The 23,998-nt window shown below is 38.3% G+C and overlaps 1 protein-coding gene across 1 annotated transcript in view; it reads left to right on the top strand.

The window, feature by feature from the left end:
• PRKG2 (protein kinase cGMP-dependent 2) overlaps window positions 1–23,998 on the top strand; it is a 106,761-nt gene that overhangs the window by 62,225 nt on the left and 20,538 nt on the right. The window contains exons 12-13 of the mRNA XM_052642024.1: window positions 117–206; window positions 2,699–2,840. Coding sequence (XP_052497984.1) covers window positions 117–206; window positions 2,699–2,840 — 232 coding nt within the window. The remainder of the gene's footprint in view (window positions 1–116; window positions 207–2,698; window positions 2,841–23,998) is intronic.

Genomic DNA, 23,998 nt, shown 5'->3' with positions numbered 1-23,998 from the left:
TGGAAGGAGATGAGGACCATACTTCAAAAAGTTATTGATGATGCTTTTAAGCAAACTTGAAGATGTTTTAAAATGGGATTTCTAATAATAATACTGTTTTTCTTTTATTTTCACAGATTGTATCGCACCTTCAAGGACAATAAGTATGTATACATGCTTCTGGAGGCCTGCTTAGGTGGCGAGCTGTGGAGTATATTAAGAGACAGGTAATGAAAAAGAATTATACGCACTAACTTTTGTCTATTCCTGCCTGGCCTAAAGGATGCTGTATTCATGACCATTTAAAGAAACATGAAGAAAGTCATTAAGAAATGAGTCTAAGGGACTTCCTTGGCTCTCCAGTGGTTAAGACTTTGCCTTCCAATGCAGGAGGCACAGGTTCAATCCCTGGTTGTGAAACTAAGATCCCAGATGCCCCATGGCCAAAAAACCCAATGTGTGAAACAGAGCAATATTGTAACAGATTCAATAAAGATTTTTTAAAAAATGGTCCATATAAAGAATCTTAAAAAATGTCTTAAAAAAGAGAAATGAATCTAAGAACAAATTGATAAACAAGTAGTAATAGTGATATTTTATGAGCTAACATTGTAATCATGTAATAGGCCCCCTGTACCAGTAGTCACTGTCATTCTTGTATTAGAGATGAAAGAAACCCGTGTCAACCATCCACATCACATGGTTAATATGAGGCAGAGTAAAAATCCAGATGTTACTGACTTTGAATCTTGAGAAGGGAGATGACGAAAGGGGTGGAGAGTGGTGAAGTTGGGGCTGAAAAGCGGAGCAACATGTCTGCAAAGATTCAGCTTCACAAAAGGAGTGATTTCCACACAATCAAAATTATAGGTGTTCACTGAGCTCCACCTACATACAAGGCTTCCGAGTTAACAGTATGGGGGTTTTCTAAACAATGTACACTTTTCTAACCCAAAACCATATAACGGTTTCCTCCAGTGAGTTTGGATTATATTTGGGGAGATAATGTAATATACAATTTTAAAACATTTCATTATTTAACATGAAAAGTAAATATGATGAAGAAGTTGGCAATTTATAAGTAAATGTCCACTAAGTGTTGTGGGCACTGAGCTCAGAATAGAGAAAAGAGAGAAAAATGTGATGGTCATGAAAGGCCTTGAGCTAAACTCTAAAGACAAAATTTGGAAAGACAGTAAGGAAGAGAATTGATTTAAGAATCAGGAAAATTGGAGTAGGATTAGGTCTTTTACTTGCTGAGTGAGAGCAGAGTTTGAATAGAAAATGGCAACAGAAGAGATAGCTTTGCATTAGGTTGTGGAGGTTAATGCCAGGTCAGACATTTAGGCAGCATTCCCTGGGCCAGTGTTCTCAACCCTGGCTTCACCTCGCAATCTCATGGGAGCTTTAACAAAGTAAAAATGCTGTGCCCTGATGCCAGACTTTTATTTGGTTCATGTGCAATAGGGCCAGAAAATGATTTTTAGCTGCCTTTCAGGCAATTCTAATGTACGTTCACCGTTGAAAATCACATACCTAATAACAGACTTTTGAGCATCCAAGCAGAGATTTATCTGTTGTACTAGGAACATACTGATGGATGGATCAGGATGAGGTAAGCCTGGATGGGTTGAGGAGACTTTCATGATACCTACAGAAGCATCTGCCTCTCCCATCATTGTTTAACAGGCAAATCTTTTTAGAATATCTAAGTCTATTTAGTGGTGGCAGTTCTTAGTACCCATTAGGCACTTTGCCATATCCATAAAACAGCCTTGTTAAGTCAGTAGTGAACCCATTTTAAGACAGGTATCTGAGGGTCAGAACAGCCGAACAACTTGCCTGAGGATTCAGTAAGGAGAAGCAGCAGGACTCGAAGCTGCTTTCTCTCATTCCAAAGCCAAGCTTTCTATTATGTGCTGTACTTAGTTGCTCAGTCATGTCCGACTCTTTGCAACCCCATGGACTGTAGCCCGCCAGGCTCCTCTGTCCATGGGGATTCTCCAGGCAAGAATACTGGAGTGGTTTTCCATGACCTCCTCCAGGGGATCTTCCCAACCCAGGGATCGAACCCATGTCTCCCACATTGCAGGCAGATTCTTTACCACCTGAGCCACAAGGGAAGCCAAAGTGTAATAGCTTTCTATTATACCATGCAGCAAACCACCACCAAATTTTAATAATTTAGCGTGAAAACCTACACACAGTGCTGGCACAGGGCAACTCTGGTATCATCAAGGTGTACGCACCAAAGAGGAAAGAGTTATGACCCTGTTTCTACATGGGTTATATTACAAAGTATACAGACAGGAAATGGAAATGAACACTGGAGTCATTTTAGTCAAGCAATCAAGTGCAGTAGTCTGGTTCAACCTCTCCATTGAAATAGTTGCATTTTCTCCAGAGTTTTCCAGAGATGTCTTTAAAAAATCTTGTTTTCTTATCTTTTCCATTTTGTATGTTTGGATGTGATTACCAGAAACAATTGTTTGAATGTAGACATTTTAATTTTAGTAAATTTTAGTAAAGTGGTTCTTGTTGGTATCAAGCATTCACCTAAATTTCTTTATGATCTGATTCATTGGCGCTATGAAGTACTTTTTAGTGCTAATGCCTTATAAAACATTTATATTACATAAATATATAATATGATAATTGACGCCTAGAATCTGCAACAAGGATGTCTAGAGTATTAAGAAGGAAAATGGTTTCATTGCAGAGGCAGCTTTGATGAACCCACCTCCAAATTCTGTGTTGCTTGTGTGACAGAAGCATTCGATTACCTGCATCGACTAGGTATTATCTACAGAGACCTGAAACCAGAAAACTTAATTCTGGATGCTGAGGGCTATCTTAAATTGGTAAGACAAATTCTTATCCTGTGAGATATTTCTAAACATAAAGTTGTACTGTAGTTGCAATTCTCTTTTTTTAAAACCTTTATTTTAAATTTAAAAAATGTTGATGTTAAATTGGTGGGTAATTGTTTACAATGTTTTGTTGGTTTCTGCCATACAACAATGTGAATCAGTCATAAGTATACATATATCCCCTCGCTCTGGAGTCACTCTCCCACTCCACCCCCTGCACCCCCAGCTGTTCCCACTCCTCTAAGTTGACACAGAGCATCAAGCTGAGCTACTTGTGTTATACAGCAACTTCCCACTGGCTCTCTGTTTGGCACATAGTAATGTGTATGTTTCAAATTCAAATGCTAGTTTCTCAGTTTTTCCCACTCTTTTCTTCCCCCGCTGTGTCCACCAGTTGGTTCTCTATTCCTGCATTGCAAATAGGTATATCAGTACCATTTTTACAAAGCAATTATCTTTTAATTTTGGTTCACTTGTTATTTTTACATTGGGAGATATGGCCTTTTAAATCAGCATAGTTAACACAGGGAATGAGGTTACAAGTACATTCTTTCTAGCCTAAGAGTTTTATGTTTCAACGCCCCCCCCCGCCCCGCCCCAACTAGGATCCAGATAATAGAATTGCTTTAAAATTGGATTTTGTTAGCATATTAATGTTAGCATAAAATGTTACCATTTTAATGTTTGTTAGCATTCTTAATTTTTTGTTGGAATATAGTTGATTTACTATTGTATTAATTTCTGCTGTGAGTCAGTTATACACACACATATATCTACCCTCTTTAGATTCTGTTCCCGTATAAGTCATTACAGAGTATTGCATAAAGTTCCCTGTGCTATTCAGTAGGTTCTTATTAGTTACCTATTCCACATATAGTAGTTTGTATGGGCTTCCCTGGTAGCTCAGACAGTAAAGAATCTGCCTGCAATGCAGGAGACCTGAGTTTGATCTCTGGGTCAGGAAGATCCCCTGGAGAAGGGAATGGCTACCCGCTCTGGTATTCTTGCCTGGAGAATTCCATGGGCAAACATGACTGACCAGCTAAAGCTTTCACTTTTTTTTTTTCATCTGTCAATCCCAGTCTCCCATTTTATCCCTCCCCTGCTTCCTGCCCTGGTAATCAGGTTTGTTTTCTACATCTTTGACTAAGCTTCTATTTTGTAAATATGTTTATTTGTACTGTTTCTTTAGAGTCCACATACAAGCGATATAATGTGATATTTGTCTTTCTCTGACTTACTTCACTCAGCATGACAATCAGTAGGTCCATCCATATCTCTGCCAGTGGCATCATTTTGTTCTTTTATATGGATAAGTTATATTCCATTGTATATATGTACCACACCTTCTTCATTCATTCCTCTGTTGATGGCCGTTTAGGTTGCTTCCATGTCCTGAATACTGTCAATACTGCTGCAATGAGCATTGGGGGGCATGTATCTTTTTGAATTATGGTTTTCTTCAGATACACGCCCAGGATTGGGATTGTCTAATCATTTAATAGGTCTGTTTTAGTTTTTTAAGGAATCTTCATACTGTTCTCCATAGTGGCTGTACCAATATACACTCCCACCGATAGTGTCAGAGGGTTCCCTTTTCTCCACGGCCTCTCCAGCATTTATTTGTTTGTAGATTTTTTGACAATGACCATTCTGACCAGTGTGAGATGATACTTCATTATAGTGTGATTTGCATTTCTCTAATGATTAGTGGTGTTGCGCATCTTTTCATGTGCCCCTTGGCCATCTGTATGTCATTAGCATTTTGATATAATGATTTAAAATAGGTTTTAATGAATTTCTGCTACATAGAGGGATTGGCTGTGAGGAATAAGAAAAGAAGATAGTATGCCTTCTGTCTCAAGATAGCTACTGTCTGAAGAAGGAGAAAAGATGCACATATGAATGTTGGTAGTTTTAAAAAATATATATTTATTTATATAAATTTATTTATTTTAATTGGCGGTTAATTACTTTACAATATTGTATTGGTTTTGCCATACATCAACATGAATCCGCCACAGGTATACACGTGTTCCCCATCCTGAACCCGCCTCCCTCCTCCCTCCCCCTACCATCCTGGAGCCTATTATACAAAGTGAAGTAAGCCAGAAAGAAAAACACCAATACAGTATAAAAATATATATTTTTAAATGATTCTAAGGTCAAGCAGGGTTGAGAATCAGAACACAAGGTCTGATTCTACAGGTCCCTTAGGTATAGAGACTTTCCTTGTCATGCATCTTTGTAATGAATACAATGCCTAACAGGAAGCCTCTTGCATGTCACAAAACAGAAAAAAATGTTACCATTCATGTAAACTGCTTTAACTACAAAACTATAAGAGAACTGCATCCGCAGTCGCTTAGTTATGTCTGGCTCTTTGCAACCCCAGGAACTGTAGCCCACCAGGTTTTTCTGTCCATGGGATTATTTTTGGCGAAAATACTGGAGTGGGTAGCCATTTCCTCTTCCAGATAAGAGAACTGGGTGGTCATAATTGAGGAGAAACCAGGCATTTTGGACCTCAGGAGGGAACCGCATTAGGAGGGGGAACCCAGGCTGATTTTAAGTGAGTCCATCTTATAAGGAGCTCAAGGACATTAAACCATTAAACATTTACAAAGATATTAAAAGTTTCTCATATCAGAACATTAATAATAGCTACCACTTAATGTATAAAGCTACTGTGCTGAACATTTTGCAGTTAATATGTTTAACAATTGATGAGATAGGTTTTATCATCCACATGTTATAGTGTGCAGTTTAGCCTTAGAGATTAAATTTATTATGTGTAGTTGCTAAGTGATTTCTCTCCATAGGAAAGAAGTAAAGTAAGTTCTTTCCTGTGAAATCTGGCTAACTTCCAAGAAATGTTTTGATCCATTCAAGCTTTACTTTATCTATGAAAGACAGCTTTGAGAACTGGTGAGGTACTAACTCAAGGCCTTGATCACTTGTCTTCTTCACAATTCCTTCATTGGGTATGCCTCTTACAACTCTTTAGAGAAGCCTTTTGGGATATTCTAGAAGTAAATCAAGGACTTCCCTGGTGGCTCAGACGGTAAAGTGTCTGTCTACAATGCGAGAGACCCAGGTTCGAACCCTGGGTTGGGAAGATCCCCTGGAGAAGGAAATGGCAATCCACTCCAGGACTATTGCCTGGAAAATCCCATGGACAGAGGAGCCTGGTAGGCTACAGCCCATGGGGTCGCAAAGAGTCGGACACGACTCATGAGGGATGCAGATTATCCATTAAATTCATTCTTTTTTAATAGCTGTTTTTAAAAAATCGCGTATCATATTCTGCCTTTGTAGGTGTAGAGGTCTATAAACCTCTCTTCTGTACCCATTGTAATCCATCCAGCTAACTGATTTGCTAACCAGCCAAATGAAGAGTAATAACTAAAGCTTTTAGAGATTAAAAAGTGTTGAATATTTCCATTTCTACCTATATATCAAGCTAGATATAATATGCTGATTTTCTCTTACTACAAAAAGTCTCAAGTACTGGAAGAAACATGAAAAGCAGTATTATATGCGTGGCTGAGTTTATAAGACAACATTTGGATTCCCCTGAGGCTGAGAACCAAGCTTGGGCAGTAGTGAAGGGTGGAACTCAAACACTGACTCTCCTGTCTTGCGGTCACCCAGCTATCCTAGGTGGCCTAGAGAGGTTTTATTTTAGTTGCTGTACCCTCCGGGAACAGGAGACCAAGTTTTGGACCTGGGCAATGTGGGAAGTTGAATCAGAGAACACTGTCCAGAGCCAGAGATCACACAGATTGTGCTCTCAGAGAAATAGAAAACGGCAGGGGTGGGGGAGGTGGGGGGGATCAAATTTCTAAAGGCAGAGTACATGCTAGAAGACATGCTTTTCTCATTATTGGGCTCTTGGTAGAGGAACCAAAGAGTCTCCTCTAAGAACATTTGGCCATAGGCCAGCTTTCCTGGAGTTTTGGGTGCCCAGTCTTTCAGGATGGAAATGCCCAAGCAAAAATTTAAATGAAAAGGGAGCCATGTTGGTAGCATGACCAAGTTTCCAGGAATCAAAGTATATTTTCTCTGGAAGAATGTTCTCTCAATTCAAGATACAGAGAATTCCCAGAGATGAACTTCCAGGGAATATAAACTCATGCCAATAAAAGAAAATAAAAATATGTGTGAGGCAATAAGGTGCCAGGAGCATTATTTGGCAGGAATGTAAGAGTCTCATAAATTAGAGTAATCAGATACAAAATGTAAAACAAATGTGTCTAACTCTTTTAAAAGTAAGAGAGGAACTAGCAAATGAGTAAGGAACAGAACCTCTCAAAAAAGATCTAACCTGTTTAGAAAAAAAATCACAAATAAAACTTCTAGTAAGAAATTCAGAATATCATAATTGAAATTAAATATTAAATGGAATTTTCATTAATGGTGGAATAGCTTGCATTGGACTAATCTTGCTGAGGTTAATTATGATACATGTATAAAAGTGTGTGAAAACATTAGAGAACAACAAGAAATAGACATTCAAACTTTGAAAAAAGGAACAACACTGAAGGAAATCCACATTAATACAGCTGTTCATTTCAAAGCACTCCTTGTTGTATAATATATGGAGGATAAACCTTTAGTTAACATTGTATCTAACAGTGAAATATTGAATATTTACTATTTAGATTGTGAACAAAACAAGATTATTTTCTTTCACCAGTTTTTTCAGCATTGTAACAGAGATCTTAGCAAAGTAAATGAAACACAAAAAAGAAGTGAAAGGCCAAAAATTAGAAAGGAAGAGGCTACCTGTCTTTATTTGAAGACAACACAATCGTTTATGTCGAAAAGCATGAAGAATCTACCAACAAATTCTAGAAAGGAAAAATAAATTAAGCAGAATTACAGGTACAAACTCAATATACAAATAAAAATTTATTAAATAATTTTTATGTGCTAGCAGTAAATATTCAAGAATGAAATTAAAATGCCATTTGTAATATCAAAAATTATGAAGTAATTATGAATAAAATTAATATGTAAGACCCCTACATTGAAAAATACAAAATTTTGTTAACAGAAAACTAGCTAATGGTAAAATATACTACGTTCATAAATTGTGTAACTCCATAGTTGATAAGATGTTCAGTCTCCTCCAATTGATTTACATATTTAAGGCCATTGCAATAAAAGGTGGAACAGCCATTTTCAAAAACAGAGATATTTATTCTAAAATTTACAAAGAAATGCAGTTTAGGAAAGTCAATAACCACTTTGAAAAGAGAAGAATAAAAAAGGAATTTATAATAACTGATGATATTATAAAGCTCACTATCAGTTCAGTTCAGTCGCTCAGTCATGTCCGACTCTTTGCGAACCCATGAATCGCAGCACACCAGGCCTCCCTGTCCATTACCAACTCCCGGAGTTTACTCAGACTAGCGCCCGTCGAGTCAGTGATGTCATCCAGCCATCTCATCCTCGGTCGTCCCCTTCTCTTCCTGCCCCCAATCCCTCCCAACATCAAAGTCTTTTCCAATGAGTCAACTCTTCACATGAGGTGGCCAAAGTACTGGAGTTTCAGCGTTAGCATCATTCCTTCCAAAGAAATCCCAGGGCTGATCTCCTTCAGAATGGACTGGTTGGATCTCCTTGCAGTCCAAGGGACTCTCAAGAGTCTTCTCCAACACCACAGTTCAAAAGCATCAATTCTTCAGCGCTCAGCTTTCTTCACAGTCCAACTCTCACATCCATACATGACTACTGGAAAAACCATAGCCTTGACTAGACGGACCTTAGTCGGCAAAGTAATGTCTCTGCTTTTAAATATGCTATCTAGGTTGGTCATAACTTTCCTTCGAAGGAGTAAGTACCTTTTAATTTCATGGCTGCAATCACCATCTGCAGTGATTTTGGAGCCCCCCCAAATAAAGTCTGACACTGTTTCCACTGTTTCTCCATCTATTTCCCATGGAGTGATGGGACCGGATGCCATGATCTTCGTTTTCTGAATGTTGAGTTTTAAGCCAACTTTTTCACTCTCCACTTTCACTTTCATCAAGAGGCTTTTGAGTTCCTCTTCACTTTCTGCCATGAGCGTGGTGTCATCTGCATATCTGAGGTTACTGATATTTCTCCCGGCAGTCTTGATTCCAGTAAGCTGTAGTAATCAGGGCAGTATGATAAACGGCTTAATCTAACAGAATAAAGTCCAGATAGACATATGTCCAAATAGACATATAGTTAAATGATTTTTGGAAAAGGATGAAAGGCTAGTTTTCTCAACAAGTATTGTGGAAACAATTGGATATACATGACTTGCACTTTACATTATATAAAAAAATTACATCAAGCTGGATCATGGACCCATAAGGCATCCAGAAGTAAATGTAAACATAAGATGATATCTTTACAACATTGGATAGAGATTTCTTAGAACACAAATAGTAGTAAGCATAAAAAGTTCAGGTTACTACAACAAAAATACCATAGAGTGGGTGGCTTAAACAACAATTTATTTAGTTCTGGAGGCTGCAAAGTTCAAGGTCAAGGTGTTGGCTGATCAAGGTGTGGTCAAGGCCAACTTACTGACTTATAGACAACTGTCCTCTGTCTTCTTTGCATGGAAGAGAGAGAGAGTGCTTTCTTCTCTCTCTTCTTAGAGAGCTACTAATTTGTTCATAAAGGTTTCACCTCATGACTTAATTAGCTCCCAAGGGCTTTAGCCTCAGATACTATCACACTGAGGATTAGGATTTCAACATACAAATTTGTGGGTAGGGGCACAATCACGTAGTCCTTAATAATTAAGCTTCATCAAAATTAAAACATTCTCAAAATCAAAATACATTGTAAAGAAAATGAATAGTCATGCCACAGCTGGTAGAAAATTCTTGCAATGTATCATTACATGACAAAGGACTTGTATCCAGAAATATATAAAAAACTTGATAATAAAAGACAATCCAATTTGTAAAAAATGATCAAAGATCTTGAAAAATTACAAGGGAAAACATAAGAATGGTCATAAGTAATATCAATAGTCATTAGGAAAAGCAAATTAAAACTCTAAGGATGTGCCATTTCACACCCACTGGAACGACTATAATTTTAAAGATTGACAATACCAAGTATTGGTGAGGAAATTTTCCTAAATTTCTAGTAGGAAAACAAAATTAGAAGACTGTTTGAAGAATAGTTTGTCAGTTTCTCATTGAGTCAAACATATACCTATTCTATGTCACTTCAGTCGTGTCCGACTCTGTGCAACCCCATAGACAGCAGCCCACCAGGCTCCCCCATCCCTGGGATTCTCCAGGCAAGAACACTGGAGTGGGTTGCCATTTCCTTCAATGCATGAAAGTGAAAAGTGAAAGTGAAGTCCCTCAGTTGTGTCTGACTCTTCAGGACCCCATGGACTGCAGCCTTCCAAGCTCCTCCATCCATGGGATTTTCCAGGCAAGAATACTGGAGTGGGGTGCCATCACCTACTCCATATTCTATGACAAGAAATTCTATTCCTTGGAAGAAATTTCACTCCTTGGTATTTATCCAAAAAAATTGAAATAATGTTTCAAAAATTTTGGACAAGAATCTTCATAAGAGCTTTTTCCTGAAAGTCTCAAATCAGAAAGAGCCAAAATAATCATCACCAATTGAAGGTATAAATGTATAGTACTGCATTCATTAACCAAACTCTTCTCAATAGTATAAAGCAATGAATTAGTATGGACTTCCCTTATGACTCAGCTGGTAAAGAATCCACCTGCAATGCAGGAAACCTGGGTTCGATCCCTGGGTTGGGAAGATGCCCTGGAGAAGGGAAAGGCTACCCACTCCATATTCTGGCCTGAAGAATTCCAGGGACTGCATAGTCCATGAGGTCTCAAAGAGTTGGACGCAACTGAGTGACTTTCACTTTGAACTTTTCAACAATGAATTAGTATAGGTAACAACATGAATAAATTTTAAAAAGCATGTTGAACAAAAAGAAGACAGATACAGAAGACTAGCCTCTACTAGCCTCTTTATGATTACATTTATTGAAGTTGTAGAATAGATGGTAGAAATTAATATAATGGTAGCCTCTGGGAGGATCATTTGACTGCAAAGGGCAGGAGGGAACTTTCTGAGATAATGAGAATGTCTGTCTCTTAACCATATGGTGGTTGTTACAAGACTATAATCTACATCAAAATTCAATGAACTGTACTCCCCAAATCTGTGCATTTTATTGCTTATAAATTTTACATCAATTTGAAAAGTGGAAAGGTTAAATAATAGATGATTCACAAGTAAAGAGAAAAATCAGTGAATTGAAAGATAAAATGTCAGAATAAAACATGGAGGCTCAAAAAAGATTGAAAATAAGAGAAATGAAGAGACTTGGAGAATAGAGCGAGAAGTTCTTAAAATGTTCAGTTGGAGTCCAAGGTAAAAATATAGAAAATGAGATAAAAAAATACTTAAAGAAATAATGGTTGAGAATTTTCCAGAAAACATTTAAAATAAAAAAGGCCATTCAGGTAAAGGAAGTCCAACAAATCCCAACTGAGACAAATTGTATTTATTGTAGATTCTGCTTTTGCATAACAGATCACTCCAAAATTTAATGGCTTAAAACAGCAAGAATCCTGGTTGAACTCTCACAGTTTCTGCGGATCAGGAGTTTGGGAGTGGTTCAACTGGATGGTTCTGACTTAGGGTCTCGATCAGGAAGTTTCTGTCAAGTGTTGGCTGGGGCCACAGTCACCTGGAGGCTTGACTCAGGCTAGAGGATCTGCCTTCAAGGTGACTCACTCCTCTGGCTGGCAAACTAGTGTTGGCTTTTAGTTGGGGACCTTAGTTCTTTTCCATATGAATCTTTCTCTTTCTGGATTGAACGTCCTCAAGGCATGGTGGCTGGCTTTCCCCAGGATGAGTCATTTGAGAGACCTAGGAATAGCTACACTGCCTTCCAAGGCTCAGAGTCACACTGGCACTTCCCTGTCTTCCGTTGGCCTGATTCACTGTAAGGGAGGTCACCTCTGAATACCAGGAGAAGGGGAGCATTGAGGCTATCTTGGGTGCTGGCTATTATAATATAGTGCAGAACCAAAACTAAGAGGAAGTTTTAAAAGCTATCAAAGAGAAATAACAGTTTGCACATAAAGGAGTAAAAATTATACTTTCAGTTGACATCTCAACAGCAACCATAGCAACCAGGATGCAATGGAATAATATCTTAAAATTGTGAGAGAAAATAACCAACAAACTTGACTTACAAATCTAGAGAAATTATCTTTCAAGAGGGGTGAAATAAAGGCATTTTCCAACAAAGATAAAGAGTTAACCACCTACATCCAAAGCATGTGCTTAAGGGAGATGGAAAATCCCTGATGAAAGGTTTGAGATATAGTAGGGAGTGGTAACTATAGAAAAATGGTAAACATGTGGTTAGATTTTTCCAAATTATGCTATAATGTAATAATTATCACTACTATGTAGTATTTAAAGTGAGAAAATGCTAAATAACTGAAAAACAGCAGCGTGTAAGCTGAGAGTAGGTGTAATTGAAATCGAAGTAGAAGAAGATGTCAGTCACTTTAAAAGAAGGCAACAAAGGAGAACAGAAAGCCTAGAAAAAAAAAATCAAAGAGACAACACACTCTGAAAGGAGAAAGAAATCTAATGTATGTAAATAGACTTCACTGTTCAGATAAAAACCAAACACTGCCAAATAGATCCCCCAAATAAAAATCAGCTGCATGAGGTTCATGAGAGACAGAGCAGAACATGAGGGTACAGACAGGTTGAAATGAAAAGGATAGAAAAAATATGTCTGGGAAATAGTCAACAAATTGAAAAGCAGGTTTCATTATGTTGGTATCAGGGAAGAAGTATTTCTAGAGCTAGAGAGGGTTACCATATGATAAAGGGTTCATTTTACCATGATGATATAAAAATCTTGATCTTTCAATTACCTATGAAAATGCTTCAAAAGTAAGAAGCTGAATTTGACAGAAATCCTAAGGAGAAATGAACAACTGTAGAAAAATAGGGCTATACCTCTCACAGAAATAGAAAGAACATTCAGACTGAAAATCACTAAAACTTTAGAAGATATGTACAACACGATTAATCAACTTGATATAATTGATTTGTAGAATATTGTTCCCAATATTTACAGGATGCCATTTACCACATTTGATCATATACTGGATCATCAAGCAAGTTTCAGCAAATTAAAAAAAAAAAAAAAGGAATTGGGCTGGCAGTCTAGCAGCGCTTCTTCTGCTAGAAGGTTCCTGAGGGGGTCGCAGTAGAGATGAAGGCAGTGCAGTCTAGTGGTCTAGTGCCCAGCATGTCAGGAATGCACATCTGGGTGGACAATGGGCAGCCCAGACTCGGACATTAATGAACTTGAGGATGAAAGACTCCTTAAAGGATGACCTTGGCCTTATTCTTCAAATTTTAATAAGTGGCATTTTCATCTCCCTTTATCATTTCTTAGCAATAATAGTGAGAGGTCAGATATCTAAGGACTATAGTAAAGAAAGGCTTCCCCTCCAACCCCAGCAAAGACTAACTAGCTAAAGCCTGGAGAAAAGACTTAAGTAGAAAGAAGGTCTGGATTTTCGAAGTGTCTCCTTAGAGACTACAGAGGCTTGCTCTTTGGTTTTAATTACAGAGAATGTGTTTGTATGAGGGAGGAAGACTTAACTCTACCCTTCTTTCCTGATTCATGATTGAGAATGCCACACTGGTTCAGTCCTACAAGGACCCATGTGGTCCAAGCTGTCTCCATCGGGAAAAAATACTAGGTTGGAGATTAAGGATTAGCAGATACTACTAATGGACCAAGGAGATTCTCACATCACTAACTCTTATCTGCCCATCCAATATTTTCCTAAATTTTTCTTTCAAGGCCCAAGGAGAGCTGTTGAAGGCAATCGTGATCGAGTCCGCTTTCTGGTTATCATGAAATGAATCAGAGGTGATACTAAGATGAAGGACAGTATTTAAAGAATGAAAAAATGACCTTGTTCTCAACCCAAGCAGAATTTATTCAGTAGCTAGCCTTTTGCAGGAAAAAACTTGTATAAGGTAGCTAGCCTTCTGCAGGAAAAACTTTGTTGTAATACAATAAATTTCAGTTGTTTTTCATCAGTAAATGTTCTGTATGATTATACTATTTAACTCATTTGAATAATACCCCTCATGTGAACACAGAATACCTTAATCTTATTTCTACTGAGTATGGTATATGAAAACACATTAAATGTTGATATTATTACCTATTTCTTTATGACCTTTCTGCCCCTCTACCCTGATGGCCTCATAATAGCAGACTGTGCTGCCGTATTTACTGCTAGGCTTAGTACCCTGCTTAGCATGGAAGAATGAATGAAAGGCCCATGGGGCTGTTTGCTCCTCACTTCCAAAATAAGAACATAAAGGTTTTGTTCAGTGACATCAAAGTATGTAAGATAAAAATCAATAACAAAATTTAAAAATCAGGAAGAAACCACTAAAAAGAGTCACCTTGTTGGAATTTTAAGGATATTTCAAAATAATTCAAGGATCAGTGAAGGAGAGATTTTGACAAGTTTATAGAACCGAGTTGCACAATAGAGAATACTACATATCAATACATATGTGTTGCAACTAAATGATAATGGGAATAATGTTTATAACTTTGCACGTTTCAAGTAGGAAATAAAGAAGCCTAAAAATGAACTAAATGTGCATTCAACTTAAGAAGATGGAAAAGGGGGAAAAGAAAAGAGAAGGAAAAAATAAAGAACATCAATTAATTCAACATAAAAGGATACAGAACCAGGATGTTCTGGAAAGACTAATAAAACTAACAAACTGTGAAAATACTGGACAAAAGAAAAAGAGAAGTATTACAGATAAATGCTGTTATGAGTGAACATGACTATAGTTATAGCAGAGATTTACATGGATTCAAAATTATTTGAGCAACTCTATTGCTATATATAATACACTATAAGTGTGTGTATGTGTGTGTGTTAAGTTACTTCAGTCATGTCTGACTCTGTGACCACATGGACTGTGTACCCACCAGGCTTGTTTGTTTGTGGGATTCTCCAGGCATGAATACTGGAGTGGGATATAATGCCTTCCTCCAGGGGATCTTCTCAACCCGGGGATTGAACCAGCATCTCTTTTGTCTTCTGCATTGGCAAGGGAGTTCTTTACCACTAGTGCCACCTGGGAAACCTTAATATAGTATACAGTATACATAAATGGCTGGGGCCTGTGAGAGTTCTCTTCCTGGTTTGCAGATAGCCATCTTCTCTGTGTCCTCACATGGCAGAGAGAGAGAGAGTGATCATCTTTCTCGTGTTCCCCCCCCCCCCCCACAAGGGCACAAATCTGATTCATGAGGGCCTCATCCTTATGATCTGATTACTCCTAAAGACCCCTCCTCCAGATATCATCACAGTGAGGACTAGAGTTTCAAGAGGAATTTTAGAGAGACACAAACATTTAGTCCATAACACATGAGATCTAGAAAATTTACTTCAAGGATTTTCAATATGAATCTTATACAGATTCTTTAGAAAACAGTAGAAGATAATTTCTTTCTTATTCTGTAAAGCTAGTGTAAACTTGACTCTTCAGACAGAATGCCTAAGGAAGGCAAATTAATGTCCAACCTCACTCATGAATTAAATGTAAAACTTATAAGCAAAATTTTAGCAAACTAAATACTACAATTAATACAAATCATAACTAAGGCTGGCTATATCTCAGCAAAGCAAGCATTGCTTTTAACATTAAAAATTTTATCTAACCACGTCACCACTTAATAGATTAAAAAATAAAAACAATTACATATAATAATGACCTCAATAGCTACAGAGGCAATTTTGGTGTTTCTACATTCAGTCATGATAAATTATCTTAGCAACTAGGAATATAAATAAATTTTATTAATCCAATGAAAGATATCTAACAAAAATTTAGAGTAACCATAATGATGAAATGTTTGAAGTTATGCTTTTAAAAGTCATGGTATAAGTACTTCTATTCAGTATTTTACCAGGGGTTCTACCCAATGCAGTCAGATATAGATAAAATTTAAAGACAGATCAGAACATAAACAACAAAACCTATATTAACTGTAGAAATCCAGCATGTAACAGAAAATTATCAGAATTTAGCAGAAAGTTCAATATGGTTGCTAAATGTGAGATTAATAAAGCAAGAACTCAGTGTATTTTTAAATACCAGAAGCATAGTTGATAAATAGGAATACAAATGCCATTTACAAAAAGCATACATATCATATAAATAAACTATGTATCTAGGAATGAATCTGGAAAATGTGTAGAAGCTTTATTGAGAAGCTTATACAAAGTTATGGAAAGATACTAAAAGCCCTAAAATAATAGATTCATTCTCTCTTCTTCAGGGCACAGAGCTAGAGCATCCTCCCCCATCCCCTGCCTTTTGTATGGCTCATTGTGATGGTGTTTCATAGTTCTATCTCATGAAATGTGAGCTGACCTGCTGGGCACTACCGTCAGACCTGGGCTGATGGTGTGTGGTGCAGCTGACTTCTATTCAGTCTTTCTGGCTTATGGCCAATTAATACAGCTGACTGGAGGTTGGCAGAGCCTTCAGAAGGAAGGCGTCTGTGTCCCTGAGCTACTACTTGGAGATTTACTACTGCTCAGGAAAATCCATTATGTGAGGAAGAAGGAAATTAATGTAGAGTTTAAGGGTTTATACTTTCTTGATGTTTGTTGCTGCGGCTATTGGAGAAGGAAATGGCAACCCACTCCAATATTCTTGCCTGGAGAATCCCAGGGTCGGGGAAGCCATGTAGGCAGCCGTCTATGGGGTCATACAGAGTCGGACATAACTAAAGTGACTTAGCAGCAGCAGCAGCAGCAGCAGCAGCATTACCCTTATTCACTCAGAAAGATGTACAAAGTTCAAAAATGGGAGGAGTCAACATTCGAAAGGTATCAGTAGTTTCCAAAAGCATCTGCAGATTTGATCCACTACCAGTGGAATTCCAGGAGAGCTTTCCCTGAAGCTCGGCAAAAGCTGATTCTAGAGTTTATACAGACTGACCAACGGCCAAGAGCAGCCAAGAGATTTCTGAGGGCAGAGGAGACATGGGAGAGGGGAACTCTCTCTGATATCAGAACAAATTATAATGATTTAGCTCAAAATAATTACTAGCGGGGCAGCAGTGCAAATTAAAATCACAATGTAATACAGTTTATAAATCACTAGACTATTCAGTTCAGTTAAGTCGCTCAGTCGTGTCCGACTTTTTTCAACCTCATGAATTGCAGCACGCCAGGCCTCCCTGTCCATCACCAACTCCTGGAGTTCACTCAAACTCATGTCCATCGAGTTGGTGATGCCATCTTGCCATCTCATCCTCTGTTGTCCCCTTCTCCTCCTGCCCCCAATCCCTCCCAGCATCAGGGTCTTTTCCAATGAGTCAACTCTTCACATCAGGTGGCCAAAGTATTGGTGTTTCAGCCTTAGCATCAGTCCTTACAATGAACACCAGGACTGATCTCCTTTAGAATGGATTGGTTGTACCTCCTTGCAGTCCAAGGGACTCTCAAGAGTCTTCTCCAACACCACTATTCAAAAGCATCCATTCTTCGGTGCTCAGCTTTCTTTATAGTCAAACTCTCACATCCATACATGACTACTGGAAAAACCATAGCTTGATGAAAGTGAAAGAGGAGAGTGAAAAAGTTGGCTTAAAGCTCAACATTCAGAAAACGAAGATCATGGCATCCGGTCCCATCACCTCATGGGAAATAGATGGGGAAATAGTGGAATCAGTGTCAGACTTTATTTTTCTGGGCTCCAAAATCACTGCAGATGGTGATTGTAGCCATGAAATTAAAAGACGCTTACTCCTTGGAAGGAAAGTTATGACCAACCTAGATAGCATATTAAAAAGCAGAGATATTACTTTGCCAACAAAGGTCTGTCTGGTCAAGGCTATGGTTTTTCCTGTGGTCATGTATGGATGTGAGAGTTGAACTATAAAGATAGCTGAGCGCCGAAGAATTGATGCTTTTCAAATGTGGTGTTGAAGACTCTTGAGAGTCCCTTGGACTGCAAGGAGAGCCAACAAGTCCATTCTAAAGGAGATCAGTTCTGGGTGTTCATTGGAAGGACTGATGTTGAAGCTGAAACTCCAATTCTTTGGCCACCTGATGCAAAGAGCTGACTCAATTGAAAAGACCCTGACACTGGGAAAGATTGAGGGCAGGAGGAGAAGGGGACGACAGAGGATGAGATGGTTGGAGGGCATAACCGACTGAATGAGCATGGGTTTGGGTGGACTCTAGGAGTCGGTGATGGATAGGGAGGCCTGGTGTGCTGTGTGGTTCATGGGATCACTAAGAATTGGACATGACTGAGTGACTAAACTAACTGATATAATATTAAGTGGCTTATTCGCTCATGTCTGACTCTGCAACCCCTTACAACAACAGCCTGCCAGTCTCCTCTGTCCATGGGGATTCTCCAGCAAGAATACTGGAGTGGGTTGCCATGACCTCTGCCAGGGATCTTCCCAACCCAGGGGTTGAACCCAGGTCTCCTGCATTGCCAGCATATTCTTTACCAGCAGAAAAGCTTATAGGTGGCAAAAAATAAAAGTTGATGTCACTAAAGGATGCTGAGGATATAGGACAATAGGAACTCTTAAACACTGCTGCTGGTGAAGGAGTTGCTTATATAGTACCTAAGGAAATTAACTTGAAAATGTGTAGTGAAGTTGAACATACCATATCATTGACCTAGAAGCTCTACCTTACACATGTCCAGTAAGCAAGATGGGAAATGATGCTAATAGAAACTTTTCTTTGTGATAACACACTAATAGATATAAGACAAATTTCCATCTATGGCATCATGATGGGAAATCATTTTTCAAAAAATTTTGAACGTTTATAGCATATTCTTTCAATGGTGTGTGATATAGCAGTATAAACACATTCCAATATGGGCTAAATTCAAAAATACACTTTTGAGTGAAAAAAGGCAATTTGTCCAAGAATTGATAAGATTTATCTAAAAATTTTAAAAATTACAACTGTATATCATTCTCCAGTATTCTAGCCTGGAGAATCCCATGAACAGAGGAGCCTAGCAGGCTACAGTCCATAGGGTTGCAAAGAGTTGGATATGACTGAAGCAGCTTCTAGAAGTATAGACTGGATCATGTAAGGATAATTAAATATGTGGGAAAATTAGAAGTGAAGGCAAGCAAATGATTAACACAAAAGTCAGGATAATGGTGACCTCTTGGCAAGGGGTAGGAGGACAGTGTGACAGGAGAACAGTGTGGCAGGAACAGAGAGTGCTTCTGTATCGGTTCTGTTCTGATTACTAAACTGGAGGTGGACACAGGGGTATTTTTATGTTCATGCATTAAAATTTGCATATATGTCACATTGTTTTATGTGTGTCAAGTATTTCCGAACTTGAAAACTAAAAGTAATCATTGACTCTAACTGTGTACTTTTTGCCAGACCATTATTAGCTGTACTTATTAAGTGACAGTGAAGCTTATCCCACCAATGGGCTTAACATATGTTGTTCCTTTTCCCTTAAAAATCTACTTACTCATGAATTTACATATAATGGGAAGGTTACTTTGAACACTGATTACAGTCTCATCTCAAGTTTCCATAATCTCCCTAGACTTTCATTTTGTCATCTTTAACGTCAGCATATAGTCGCTAATTCATTTTTGGTGAAGATTATACAAACACATCATATTGAAACATGTTAAGAGTTATCGCTTCATTCAGATTCTTTCACCAAACACATGTTGAACATCCATTGTGCTACAGATGCTGTAGGGGGTAAAAAATTAGAATGCGATGCCTCTCCCCAAGGAGCTAGATTTATTCCCAGGCAACTAGAAGATGGTGCCAAAGGGGAGGTAATTATGGAACAGAATCTGTTAAAGAACTGCGTAAGAGAAAGGAATTGGTTCTGTAAATTCAAGGAAAGTTTCAAAGAGGCAGCGTCATGTGAGGTGAACTTCCAGTGATTTTGTTTTTATTTGGTTGAATCAGGTCTTAGTTGTGACATGGGGATCTTAGTTGCATAATTCAGGATCATTCATTGTGGCCCATGGACCCTCTAGTTGTGGCATGCAGGATCCAGAGCACTGGGACTTAGTTGCTTCGAGGCATGGGGGCTCTTAGTTCCTCGACTAGGGATTGAACCTGCGTCCCCTGCATTGCATGGTGGATTCTTAATCACTGGACCACTGAGGAAGTCCGCAGTTTGATTGTTTTGTTTGCTCTTATGTATGCAAAGCACCCTGTTATCCTTTCTATTTTTGACTAAGCACTCGAAGTCTTTCAGGGGAGTCACCAGAGCTCCAGAAAAAATGGGATGTTGTGAAAGACTCATGCATCCCATACATTTGCCTATTTCACCTGCTGTTGCCTCAGTGGAAGCCGTCCACTCTTTCCATTTCAGTGGATGGACCTTAGAATCACAAGAACACGAAATCCTCTTTGGTTGTTGGTGGACAGAATAAACAGATTCCATTTTACCCTTGTCTAGACTTGGGCAAAGAAAGTGCCCTAAAAATGCCACATAAATATTTTTTTTGGAATGTTGTGTCCCATGAATCATCTGGCTTAATTAGACTGGTCATTTTGTATCCTTTTTTTATATGACCAAGAGAACCAATATCTGACAAATTTTCTGTCCCAGAGAGAAACTTCTGGGAAAAAGTTAGCACTTACTGGATACCAGCTCCATCAAGCCACAGTGCTAATTTTTTTCTTTTTTTCTTTCTGAAAGAACCAATCATTGCTATAAGTATAGAAACATCCTAGAATCTTCTGGTTTATTAAAATCTTGAGAGGCAATGTTTTTAAGCTTTCAGCATAATGTTCAGTTGCCTTTCATAATGAGAATTTAATAGTGACAAGGGAAAACCTGAGTGTAGCTTCTCCAGAGATTCTTCTTAAAAGCTCAGTTCTGCTAGGAAAAAAAAAAAAAAAGCTTTTATAAAAAGAGGAGACGACCCAGAGGGATGGTACGGGGAGGGAGGAGGGAGGGGGGTTCAGGATGCGGAACACACGTATACCTGTGGTGGATTCATGTCGATGTATGGCAAACCAATACAATATTGTAAAGTAATTAGCCTCCAGTTAAAAAAAGAGGAGGTCTCTATTTTCTTTTCTTCTAGAATGATGCTTTTGAAACATTAGTCATGTCATGCACACCTCTTCTCTTAATCCTCCAATGGCCTCCTAGAAAAAAAGTCTGAAGTTCTTTCTGTGGTTTACTGGGCCACTCCACAATTTTGCCCTCACTTCCTGCCTCTTCTCCTCACACACTATGGCCCAGCCACAGTGGCCTTCTTGGCAATCCTTGATCTTCACCACACGTGCTCCCGAAGGCTAGGGCCTTAGTGCTAGCTCTTTATCTGTCAGGATCACTCTTGCTCAGATTTTTTTACAGAGCTCTCATTTTTATTTCATGCAGATTTCTGCTCAAATCTGCATAAATGCTACCTCCCCAGAGATGCTTTTCTGATCACCCTGTTTAGAGTGTAATTTGTATTGATCTCAGTACCTGTTTATGTGTTTCTCCATAACATACATTACTGTCTGGTAATATTATGTATGCTATTATATATTGTCAAAATTTTAATTGAAGTATAGTTGATTTACAGTGTTGTGTTAGTTTCAGGTGTACAGCAAAGTCATTTTGATTTTTTCAGATTCTTTTCCCTTGTAGGTTATTATGAAATACTGAGTAGAGTTCCTGTGTTACACAGTAGGGAACTTATAGGGAACTTGTAGGGAACAATAAGTAGGTCCTTATTGGTTATAAGATAATATATTTTTATTTATGCTTTCTTTCTTTCTCTTAAATGTAAACTCTAAGAAGATTGGGGGCTTTGTCTGTACCCTAGTGTTTGGTACATAGTGGTTTTCAATAAATATTCATTGAATAAAGGAAAGAATTTACATTTCTGTTGCCTAGAAGAGAAAGGGTTAAATAAAAGTTTGAAGCTTTGTGGTGGTATCCATGCTGGTTCAAGACAAAGGTAGTGTGGATTTTTATAGAAAATACACAGAACGTCACATCAGAAGATCTGGGAACTTCTATTTGGCACCTCACTTTAGAGAGGTCTGAGTGTTGATTTTCTCCAACCAGATGGTTTAGACTAAAGCTGATAAGATCAAAGGAAATAAAGAAAGTGGGAAATTTTCATAAGTCTTAAATTTTAATGTAATTACTGCCATCTCTTTCAGTTAGTGTGTAAGTACAAAAGCAAAACCAGACACTCAAAATGTATCACTTTTAAAAGTGTATCTTCAGTATCTAATGAACTTTCAGTCATCATTAAAAGGAAAACTTACTTGCAATTTAAAAAGTGAGTTGAAAGGCTGTTATAAAACAACAAAATATAATATTTTCATATGCATTTGTGAAAATGTAGTTATAAGCCTTGTTTTCTTGTCTCCTAAATTTGTCTTTAAAAAATTAGCTAGGATTTTCATATTGGTTCTTCCTCTCAGGAGTAAGTAGATATGCTAGTCTCAGTGAATTGCAAATTTTAATTTCATAATATTCCCAGCCATCTCTTAGGTATAATCATTGTGAGTCCTTTTGGGTAGATGAAAGAAAACAGTTAAAACCTGCTTCAAATTAGGTTGTTCAAATTCCCTCTTTCTAATAAGGAAATATTAGGAAAAATTTCTAATACATAACAAAAAGCATCAGTAAAAAGATAAATTTTTAGGAGACTTTTAAAAGTAAGACAAATATTTTAAATATTAATACTTGAATAAAGAAATGAGGGCTGGATTTTATAGTTGACTGATTCGTGTCTTTTTTAGATGAGGGCCTATTTTGATGTTAACCTAATTTATTTAATTTTTTTAGTCAATATTACTGCCATATTATTGAGATAGTTCATGTGTAATGAAGCTATTAAAATGTGCATATTGAAGCCCAAGTATAATTTGTGTGTGTTTACTTGAGGGCGGTGGAGGGTGGTTTTGCTAAAATAATGTCTGTATGTATTTGGAGATGAAAGGTACATGCGAAGTCACCCCTGTGGAAGGAAACCAACTGTTTGTTTTGCAGGGCAGGACTTCAGTCATATACACAGCCTCGATTCAAAGAGTGGGTCTTCTGTGCTCCAGTCTTATTCCCAGCCTCTATTCTGTGTGCAGAATTCATTGAATAGAGTCTCAGAGAAGTGGAGGGACCTATTCTGAAAAGCCAGATGAGGGTAGTACCCATACATCACGCTGGGAGGGTTCCCAACGCTCAGTCAGCACTGAGCTCAGCTGTCAGCTCCTAATGGCATCTTCCCCAGCCATCTTCTCCCTGATGTTCCAGAAGTCCATGTCTTTTGGCTCTCTGAGTTTATACTTTACATTATCTTCTGTATCATGTCTCACGTGGCATTTTATTATTCTCACGTGTCTGTTTAAGCAATCCCAGTACTCCGAAGTTCTTCTAGTCCACTTTGTATCTACCATAGAGCTCGGCCGATTGTAAGTGCTGACTGTATTTTTTCAGAATAAATAAGTTAATCCAAGTGCTACCCGTCACCCACCACCCTGAGAGGGACTGAGGGTGTCAGAGTCCAGCCAAAGTTGAGATGGGATGATCCTGGCTTCTACTTCTGACTCCCAGCATTGAGAAGGTGCAGGCATTGTGCACAAAGTTTTTCAAGACTATCTAGAATTTTAAGCCCTTTTTTCCTCAGCAATGGTTCCTTTTCCAAATCCTTAATTTCCTTTTATGATATGAAGTGCAAAAGGGTCAGTTACTGCCCCCTTCTTTTCTTTTCCTAATGAATACCACTATTGATATTGAAAATTACTGGTCTGCTTGTCGTGAACTTCACCTTGGTTGCAAGGATCTCCTCTTCCTAAAGGGCTTCCCAGGTGGCACTAGCAGTAAAGAATCCACCTGCCAACACAGGAGCCGCAAAAGACACAGGTTCGATCTATGGGTTGGGAAAATCCCCTGGAGAAGGAAATGGCAACCCGCTTCAATATTCTTGCCTGAGAAATCCCATAGACAGAGGAGTTTGGCGGGCTACATACAATCCATGGGGTCTCAAAGAGTTGGACACAACTGAGTGACTGAGCCCAGCACACAGCCCCTTCCTAAAC

The sequence above is a fragment of the Budorcas taxicolor genome, chromosome 6 (assembly GCF_023091745.1).
Source record: "Budorcas taxicolor isolate Tak-1 chromosome 6, Takin1.1, whole genome shotgun sequence".
Lineage (NCBI taxonomy): Eukaryota > Metazoa > Chordata > Mammalia > Artiodactyla > Bovidae > Budorcas > Budorcas taxicolor.
Note: the sequence above shows the minus strand (reverse complement) of the source record. Positions and strands in the feature narration are given on the sequence as shown.